Genomic DNA, 10,483 nt, shown 5'->3' on the forward strand with positions numbered 1-10,483 from the left:
ACTTCAGTGCTCAGAACCTAACTGCAATAGAAGGTTCACCACCGTCTACAATCTCAACACACATCTTCGATTACATCAAAGACCAAAGTGCTGGATGTGTTCACTGCCAGAATGTACAAAAGCATTTCATACAAGGAGAGAGTTAGAGGTCCATATGAAGACCCACAAAGATGTAGAGGCTCCATATAAGTAAGTTTTGCATGATCAGGATTTTTTAGCAAACATTTAGTTTCTGTAGTTTTGTAATGAAATTAACATTATAATGTAATGGTATTGATATAAGTTTTTGTGATTGGAAAGTAGTGATAGTGCTTATTTGAAATAGTTATTTCATATGGATATTTTGCATTTATAGAGTCAACACCAACCTCCTGATAAGAATACAAAACATTAGCATCTCTAATCAGAATGTCTCTGTTACAAAGATCTAGGTAGATCAGTTCCTAATATCTGGGTAATACTTAATAATAGCCTAGTGTGTCATTATGTCTTAATGTTATTCTTCCATCACTACTTTTTGAACAGATGTGGAGTTGATGGCTGCAGTAAATCGTACTTCACACCTAACTCCCTAACCTCACACATGCGCAGTCATCACAAAGAGGAAGAACTAAGATGCCAATGGACAGGATGTGGGAAGAAGTTTGATAAACCATGTAGACTAAAGGCTCACATGAGGGTACACACTGGCCAGAGACCATTTGTGTGCACGTATGAGGTAGATGCTTGATACATTTTGCATATATTATATATTAGAACAAGCAGATATAGTTCTCTTTTTCATTTGCCTTATTTTCTCTTAATTAGTGATGATATATAGCTTAAAGAATGAATAATCTTTCTTTAAATCCATGAATTAATGTTTATTCTATGATACATGACTATATATAAATAATGATTATCTTTATTTTTAGGGCTGTAATTGGTCTTTCCAAAGTGCAAGTAAATTGAGTCGGCACCAGCGGAAGCACACAAATGACAGAAAGTTCACCTGTACCATATGTCAGAAGTCATTTTTACGATCAGAGCACTTAAAGGGCCATCTCCTCATCCACACTGGTGTCAGGAATTTCCAGTGTCCTGTCGAACGTATGTAATGGTTAAACCAATTGTATTTAGTGAATGGTTTGTTTTCTTGTATAAATAGTTATTAATTTTTTCAACTGATTTATAAATTTCAATTGAAGGGATAAAAATATCACTTTTTCATAATTCAAGTGTTTGTTTTATAGTGGGTATATATATTTTTTTTCATATTTTAGGTTGTCATACTTGATATGCTTTATATAAACCCCTTTATGTTCATTAATATTTTAGATAAATATTTTTTTCTTGCAGACTGCAATGCAAAATTTACAGCAAAGAGCAGTTTGTATGTCCACCTGAAGAAGCATGAAGGGAAAACCAAAGAGAACAATAATAAAGTAACTTATCACTGCCCTATTGATACCTGTGACAAGAGTTATAATTCTAAGTTCAACCTTCGTCAGCACATGCTGAAGAACCACACCATTCTGAGTGAGTTTTATTAGTTTGATTGTTATATGTCTATTTAGATTTCTCATAACTTCGTTTATATGCTAATATGCACTGTATGTAATTCATAATCCCATCAATCATCTCTCAACAGCTACAGACACAAGTCAGTTGGATTATATAACACTACTAGGGGAAAAGGACCTCATGATGGACCACCTTCTGCCACTGACAGCTGGTGGTTCTACATCAGCCTCTGCGACTCTTGACCCTAATGTTCCAGCCTCATCCCTGGCCCCATCTTCTCATGCAGGGGACAGCCATGCCACATTGCTTTCAAGTATTGAGCTTATTAATGGGGATATTGGCACAGGTAAATGGCACGTTCTATGTTTAGCTAGCTATGGTCGCAGCCAAATAGAAAACTATATGGTCTTTTTATAAGTATGAATATGCTCTTACATAAGACATTAAAAAATGCAAACAAAGAGAGCTGTGTACATTTTTTTTTATATTTGTATATTTATTGTTTAATATTTATTTCTAAAATCCCTGTTAAAGTGAAAAGAGTAGATAAATACATGTTTTTGTTTCCTCCCTTTTTTCTTACCCTTTTCCTTTTCTTTTCTTTTTTATGTGTGTGCTCATGCACATGCATGTGTGTGTAAGCCTGTCTGTGTGACTTGATTTTAGGAATAAAGATAGCACACTGTATTCATGAAAAATAATCTGAATTAACTCTTGCAGATGGTACAAACATTCCACCCATTATTGTGATGGAAGGGAGAGCAGCAGCAGAAGCCATTGAAGGCATGGATGTTGGTATGCCAGACACTCTTATGGGTAATACAGCTGGAGGAAATGGGGAAAGTGAAGTAGAGTCCCTTGATATGCCAACTATATCAAAAGATTCAGTACCAGGGTCTGGAGGCTCTGCAAGAACTGATGTCGTGGGTAACATACTCCGTTCACGTAGAGCAAGAAAAAGGCAGCAGATGAATTTAGCAAAGAAAATGGCAGAACTAGGATGTCATATATCAGGTGAGTGGACACAGTTGTGCTATTGTAATTACTAACATTACAGTCCCATCGAAAATAAGTAATGGTCATATACCCTGTGTTTGGAACAAATTGCTGAATGACAGGAAAAATAAGAAAAAACAAATCAAATGCCAGATGATTAAAAGCTGCTTCCTGTAAGATGCACCCCTGTTTTTGAAAGACATATGATATATTCCATTATATTATTATTGAAAATTATTTTTAAATATTTTTTTCTAAAGAAGTGTTGTCATTCTTTACTGTAGTTAGGTGTTTGTTTTGGCTATGAAAACAAAATTCAGAACTAACATGTCAAGTATGGTGTCATTTTGCATCTCACTGCAGATGAGTACTGTATTTTGTTATTTGACTTTTTAAGGAATATTTCTTATTCTGAGTTTGGTTGTATGAATGAGGAGTATTGAAAACATAACCAGTATCATGTTGACTTACGTGTTAAGGAAAGTATGAAAATTTGAAGTAATGTTAATGTACAACATCCAGCATAATTACTTTACATCTTTCACTTTGACATTTTCCGTTGTATTGCATTACTGTATTCATAATATTATTAAAGGATTGGTTGTAACTGTTGCACATTTTTTGTATGAGAAAAGTGCAAATAGCATTTGTTTTTACTTTCCTTGTGTGCACTGTATAAAATTGGTGTAGTTTTTCTTGAAGAAGACATACTATGAATTGTTAAACAGCCCTAGAGAAAGATGTAACTAAAAAAGTAGCTTGAAGAAAGGTGGAAAAAAGTGAGATGTGCACTTTCTTTTTTCTTGTTTGTGCATATTGACTATAATTACCAAACCTGCATAGTGACAGAAATTGATTGAACACCTAATGAAAAGAAATTATGCTGGATTTTTATCTTCTCCTTTTATTTTATTTTTGCAGGCTTATTTTTTCAATTTTAGATTTTCGTTTTCTTGACAGATAATAGATTCAGATTAATATTAGAATTAATCATTGTATGCAGGTACTGATGGTGTAGTGAGTTTCACCAACGATGTAGTTTTATCAGCATCAGCAGTTACTCTACCAGCTACTTCACATCTTCAGTCAACTTTATTACAAGTATGGTTCTCCTGTTTGAAGTGTTTACTCTGATATCATGCATTAAATTTTTTTTTTTTTTCCATTCTATACTAATTTTTATGGTTACTTGATTTATGAAGCTGTTAATTCAGAGTTTGCATCACCTTTTGCTTTGAGAAACTTTACTTTGATGGTAATTTGTGTTTGCACCTTTTTTTTTGACAGGATGATGCTGTTACTAGCGAGTTGTACCAAGAAACGCTAATGGGACATGATCTGCTTTCTGACCCTACTACAGATCCACAGTCAACTATCAATCTCCGTGACCTAGAGTGAAGATCAAATCCATTTCAGATATTAGCTCTTTTATAATCTGATTGATCTCATTTTTGTAGGAAGCATGTATATGTGGGAAAGTGTGAAAGAAATATTGAAAACACACTCACTCACTCACTCACTCACTCACTCACACTCTAACTCTTACTCTTATCCTATCCTATTCTGTCTTTTCTCCTCTCCTTTCCTTTCCTTCATATCTCACCTGTCTCTCTTCTTCTCATCTTGTCTATCCTTCCCTCTCTCACATGTGTCCTATGAACACATATGTGTGGCAAGTGTGTTGTACCAGAATGTTTATGAGTGTTAACTGCAACATTTGAATACTATTGTTGATATGTTGTGGTTATGAGTGTCGTGTGAAATGATACTATTTTCCCCTTTTCCCTGAGTCATACAATTCTGTGATAAAAGAACTAACTTTGAGAAGCTTAGTCTCACTTGTTGGTTTCTTTATAGTTGTAATATTTTGGATGAATATTTTGTAAGACATCTTACATTAAGCAAACTGAAGCTCATTGAACTTGGAATCTGAGTGCACATTATCTGTTTCCTAGACTTGGCTTGTAGTCTGTGATCCTTGTGTGAAATTCAGTGATTTTCTTAAGCTAAGAAAAGAATGGCAGAAGAATGGAGGCTTCAATTTTTTCTTTTTTGTAGCGGGGGTGGTGTTGCTGGTAGATATTGTTTCTTCTTATATTTTGGTGGTTAGAAATTGCCAAATGACTTTTTATGTAGAAAAGGTTAACTGTCAATTCATTAATTTGATTGTAAATGGTATGATGTATGGTTGTAGAAGGAGAAATGTTTAATGGTAATTTTGAATGAAATCTTAAGGAGATTTATTTTTAAGAGGGTCTTTGAAAATATGTTGATAAATATGTGAACTATTATAACGAGTAAATGCTTTAAATGCATTGTTTTTTTGCATCTGGTTATAATGAAATGGTGATTATATGAAATCATATTTTATCTTGGCAATAAAGATTGTTTGCATAAAATTAGATATATATATATAAATGATATTTATGAACAAATACAAAGTTATGCACAGTTAACTCTTCACTGTCTTCAAGAATTTATTGGAAAGAAATGGAGTTTTTTGTACATTGATATTAGCTACTATATGATGGCATGTAACTAAGCATGTATACTATATATTACTTGAATGTGCAAGAGCTATAGTTTTCTATAAAGCAGTCCTGATTTTTTTTTAGAAATATGTATTTCATTAATTGAAAACTTCATCAATATTGAAAAATGGAGTAATTGCATAAATAGCACTGTTTAAACTGAATTAATTTATGTGAAATAAAACGTTGATAATAAATTCTGCTAATGTAGCAGATGTCATGATTATTTACATATTCTGTTTTTTTTTTTTTTTTTCTTTTCTTTCTTTCTTTCTTTCTTTCTCTCTTTCTTTTCCTTGTTTAATATTTACCTCTTTTTGATGTAAGCTAAACAAATGGTTATTTTTTTGAGATATAAAGGGTAACATACCTTCCAAATAATTTTTTTTTTTTTTTTTTTTAGTGATAGTATCACTATTCTTTAAATTGCTGCTCTTATTTGTGTTTTTTAATATAGTGTACATGTTTCTAACTTATTATTATTGTTGTTTTTCTTCTTTTTCTTCTTATATTGTGTTCTGACCATTTGGCTAAATTGGATAAAAGGGCTTACATGCCAAGAGAGAAATAATTTCTGTGTGTATATTTTGTGAACATAAAATTATGGGTAAAATAGAGCCAGATACTTGTGCATCTGCTACTAATATCTGATGGTAAGGAGGATTCGGAAGAGGTTCATTATTTGGTAACAAGAAAAGGTAACACAAGTTGTAATGAAATATGAATATATGGAAAGAATGCATTTCATTTTTCAGAATTTGGTTTGTAGTCATTCATGCCAGTAGAATACTGTATTGATTATTATTTGCCTTCTTCAGCTGTACTCATGTTATAGTGCATAGTATCATATAGAAAATACATTGCCTGTTCTCTTTAACATGGGCATTACTCACACTGCCATAGGTTATAAGTTGAAATAGTTAGAGGTACCTTCACTGCCTCCACCATACTACGTGCTTCACCTTTATAAGTAATACAGTATTCTGAATAGTAGATGCACATAATGATATAGCCAAAGTTTACATTTTATTTTTATCACATCTGAAACAGTAGCATGGAGGAATCTGGTGGAGGAAAAAGGAGTGTACTCTCAACAAGCTGCTGGTATGGGACAAACTAATGTAAGAGTTACACTTAGACTTTTATGTGGTGGAAGCTCTGACTGGAGACAGTTTGCATTGTGTATTAAAATACTTTTTGCTTTAGTAATAACATTGACTTCTTGTAATGATGTATGTAAGGTGTAATTAGAAATGTGGTTGTGGTTTCCAGATATTTTACCAGCTGTTCTGTGTAGTAAAAATTTACTATTTGTGTTTAACCCTTGAGACAAATAATCAGTAAACCTTGTGTAAGGGAGACAGAATGCCATAAAACTGGCTTATTTTTATAAAATTTATCACATATTCTATAGTTTCATCTTGTATAACTTGCCATTATTACCATTATGGAGTTACATTGTCTCTTTCATTTTTTATACACATTCTAATATAATGTAGCCTTTAGTAACAGTATGAATAGTTAATCAAAAGTTAAACCAGCATACTTGAGTGTTTTAAAGCTATGCTAGTATTTGAAAGATTTCATTTTGCATTATTTTGTTTTATTATTGGTATTATTTATTTTTCTTATTTTTATTGCCAGCTTTTGTGCCAAAGTATGGCTGTGAAAAAGTGACAGAGGTTGAACACAAGTCATATCAGTGAAGAATAGCTACGGTAACATAAATATATATATATATCTATAAACTACAGTATTTATCTTCCAGTCTTGACCTATGTCCTCTTTATTTTTTGCAAAGAATGCCATTGTTTTCATGGTGTACCCTACTTGCAACTTTAACTCAGTATTTTTTTTCTGTGAATTTCTTCTTTTCCTCTGTGTCCATTATTTTCTCATGTTTTTAGCCTTGTGGTTAGTGGTAGCAGTTGCTTGTACGTTTACAGTTCATTGAACTGATACACTCACAAGATCTTGTAATTTTCTGTGTGATTTTGGTCCTGACTCTCTCTCCTTTTCTATGCTGCAAACATTTACTGAAGGTTTGTGTTGTTGCATTTGGTATGGTTGACTTTAAAAAGAAGTATTTGTAGGTTATAGGATGGTACAGGAGTATTTGTATGTTGTGATGGTAGGAATTAATGTATTTATAGAGAAGTATATCATTAGAGAAATAATTGAATTATTTTTGCTAGAGATTAGTGTTCCATGCATAAATTTTAAAGATGACTGCTGATAGTTTCAGTTCAGTTGTCAGCAATGATATGCTCAATTTCACATGAGAAGTGTGTAATGTTAAAGTACACTGCTGTGAAATATTACACAGTATTACCTATCCCGAAAAGTCATTGCTGAGGAAAGGTCATTTTGTGATTTATCTTTCCATTGTCTACAGTTCTGAAAGGTTAGCATTAACATATTCTCTGAAAATAATATTGCTTCACTGCACACTGGTGACACTTCCTCTTTTTTATATAAAGTTAATATGCTAAATATTTCTTTCCTATAGCACTCTTTTACCGTTTACTTCTGTGCAGTTGTTAAGTAGACTAAACTAGGTGTTGGTGGAATCACACTATATGACCATTGTAATTCTGCAGACTGTCCAGGAATGTTCTACAAATTCAACATGCTAAATAGCATTTTGAAATTATAGAATTCAAGTACACTTGCTACTATTACCAATACAACCAACACCAGCTCAGTTAACATCACATTATTTTTATGTCTGTTATTGCATCTGCTTACTACTAGGGCACTTGTTGTATTTCTACTTCTTCTACTACTACTACTACTACTACTACTACTACTACTACTACTACTACTACTACTACTACTACTACTACTACTACTACTACTACTACTACTACTACTTTTACTACTACTACTACTACTACTACTACTACTACTTTTACTACTACTACTACTATTACTACTACTATTACTACTGCTATTACTACTGCTATTACTACTACTACTACTACTACTACTACTACTACTACTACTACTACTACTACTACTACTGCTACAACTATAACGACAACTACAACTACTACTCATGCTACTGATACTAGGTGGATATTTTAAAGTGGTCTTACTTTATTTGATAAAATTATTGCAACCTGGTATTTGAAGAATAGACTGCTAATGAATGATTATTTTACTAATTTGTCACTCAAAGGAGGTCATTGCCATTTTGACAGCAATAACTGATATTATATATCCCGAATTATAAACCAACCCGTACTGTAATATCATACCTCTGTCAATTGTGTAATGCTATTTTCCAAAATATGTGAAAGTAATAGGGATTTGATTTGATGCAGAGCCTGTCATGGTATCCTCCTACATAATCAATTCCTGTTCCTTTCACACATGGCCAAGCTAAGAAGCAGTCCTTGTAGTGCTTCAGTCAAGATGTACCTGACATGTAGTAATTAGTTGAAATCCAGCTTCTGTATTGATGGTAGGTTGCAATAAAAATGTTGGTTCAGATCACTTCATGTATTCTTGTGCTATGATATACCTTGCTGTGTATTATGTTGTCACATCATTATATTTGTTTGTGTTCACAACTTTAGTGTTGTGAAATTTTGAGGAAAATAAAAATCTGATATTTTCTTTTACATTCAGTGCTGATCTAACGATTCAGTAGCAAGTCACAAAGGAAATACTTTGTGCAATATTTAATATACTTATATCTTGGGATAGCATGTTGTTTCTTTAACCACATGCAAAGGTTGCATCTGCCGTTGTGCACTACAGGTATTAGTTTATCTTCTTTGTCTTTTACCTTCCAAGGAAAATTGTAGAATGACTAAGAACGATAACTTACCATTAAGCAGTGGTCTTTTTGCACCACAGAATACCAATGGTGTCCTCAATTACTAAAGCCCCAATGCCCTCTAAGGATGTTTTGGGTAGATGAAAACTTGATAAAACCCCACTGAATTATTTGTTTAAGAAATCGGCCTGTATGAAGAACTACATACAGCTACATGAGTGTCGTACTTGCAAATGATAGAGTATAAATATAGAATAATTGTATTCCAATGAAATGCATTATAATGTAAACACTATGGGGTCATCCATAATTTTCATCATTATCACGAGCGTACAAACCGTACAGGGGGGTGATAAAGACCAGGCGTACACTTTTATGAATGTGAAAAATGATGATACGTCAATGGGTGAACCGGTGACAGCCATGATTCAAATTTCGCGCCCTCCGGTGCTGGTTGAAGGGATGGCCGCTTTTCCGTAGAAGCGTTTCTGCTTATAAATAGATTATAAATTTCTGGATATAAATAATAAAACTGAACTATGCACTATCATAAATGAATTCATACAAGATTACAGTTACAGCGCGTAGGAGCAGTCTGATAATTGTATTACTCCCTGTGTTAATTTCTTGACTTTGAATCTGTAAACTTGATTTATCTTAAACGTATACGACTATTCATAGAGTGTTGTTGGGCTGAAGGTTTAAAGTCATTCTATGGAATTGTCGCTCTGCCGTAGGTGATACCCAGCTGGAAGACCAGCTGACGTGATGTCGGATGAAATTGCCGCGATGGCGTTCGTTCTGCCACATCATACGAGGATGTTTTCAGCAATTTGTGTGTTTGATTTATTTGAACATAGTTAAATATTTCAATATTGCTTTAAAAACTTTTTTTTATTTGCATCAAACAATCTGTAGTCATGAAAAAGAACAAAAATACAGCCTACGGGAAAAAAAAATCCGTAGGCTTTGTATATTGTCCTGTCATCGGACTTTTGATTTTAAATAATTGAAAGAGCAATATAACAAGGTAAGGTTTTATTTAAAATTTATATATTTTTCTTGGAACCACAAAATAAGAATCCACATATATGGATAGGGAGATCTTGATCCATCATTATTTTTCGTCCGCTAATGTACACTTTCGGGGGGGGGGGGGTGCACAAAAGTCTACGCTATGTAGACTTGTGATAATGAACATTATGGATGGCCCCAAATATACATTGATAATATATGCATATATCATAATAGGTGGTTATTTTGCTAAATATAGTTTACTTTCCACCCAATGTAATTCTAAAGTGGAAGAAATCAACTCAGCATCTACACATTCAGTAAATCTTATTTGCTTGAAAAAGCAGAAATAATGTTCAAGCTTTTTTAAAGGCAGAAAAAAAACGAAAATGTAGAAGAAATTCAGTTGAGTATAAAACCCATAACTCATTTTTTTCTATACAGTACAAAATACAATTACCATGCAAGGGTTGTTGTTGTTTTTTTTCTTTCTTTCTTTCTTTTTTTTCTTTTTTTGAAGTGCCGGGTTGATGATGAATATGTGGCAGTCTCTGGTTCAAGTACTGTCACCAAAAAATTACATACTGTAAAACTGTCAATCTCTTGCCAGCCCCATTTCATAAGAAAACTGTTTGGGTAATGGCCACATCTGCCT

General features: G+C 33.1%; 1 protein-coding gene across 1 annotated transcript in view; it reads left to right on the forward strand.

The window, feature by feature from the left end:
- The window catches only part of LOC113820075 (uncharacterized), a 17,070-nt gene extending 8,330 nt beyond the window's left edge, over positions 1-8,740 (forward strand). Inside the window, exons 5-12 of the mRNA XM_027372334.2 lie at positions 8-189; positions 526-718; positions 915-1,089; positions 1,339-1,518; positions 1,631-1,849; positions 2,224-2,517; positions 3,503-3,600; positions 3,787-8,740. Coding sequence (XP_027228135.2) covers positions 8-189; positions 526-718; positions 915-1,089; positions 1,339-1,518; positions 1,631-1,849; positions 2,224-2,517; positions 3,503-3,600; positions 3,787-3,897 — 1,452 coding nt within the window. The 3' untranslated portion in view covers positions 3,898-8,740. The remainder of the gene's footprint in view (positions 1-7; positions 190-525; positions 719-914; positions 1,090-1,338; positions 1,519-1,630; positions 1,850-2,223; positions 2,518-3,502; positions 3,601-3,786) is intronic.
- The last annotated feature ends 1,743 nt before the right edge of the window (positions 8,741-10,483 follow it).

The sequence above is a fragment of the Penaeus vannamei genome, chromosome 9 (assembly GCF_042767895.1).
Source record: "Penaeus vannamei isolate JL-2024 chromosome 9, ASM4276789v1, whole genome shotgun sequence".
Taxonomy (NCBI): Eukaryota; Metazoa; Arthropoda; class Malacostraca; order Decapoda; family Penaeidae; genus Penaeus; species Penaeus vannamei.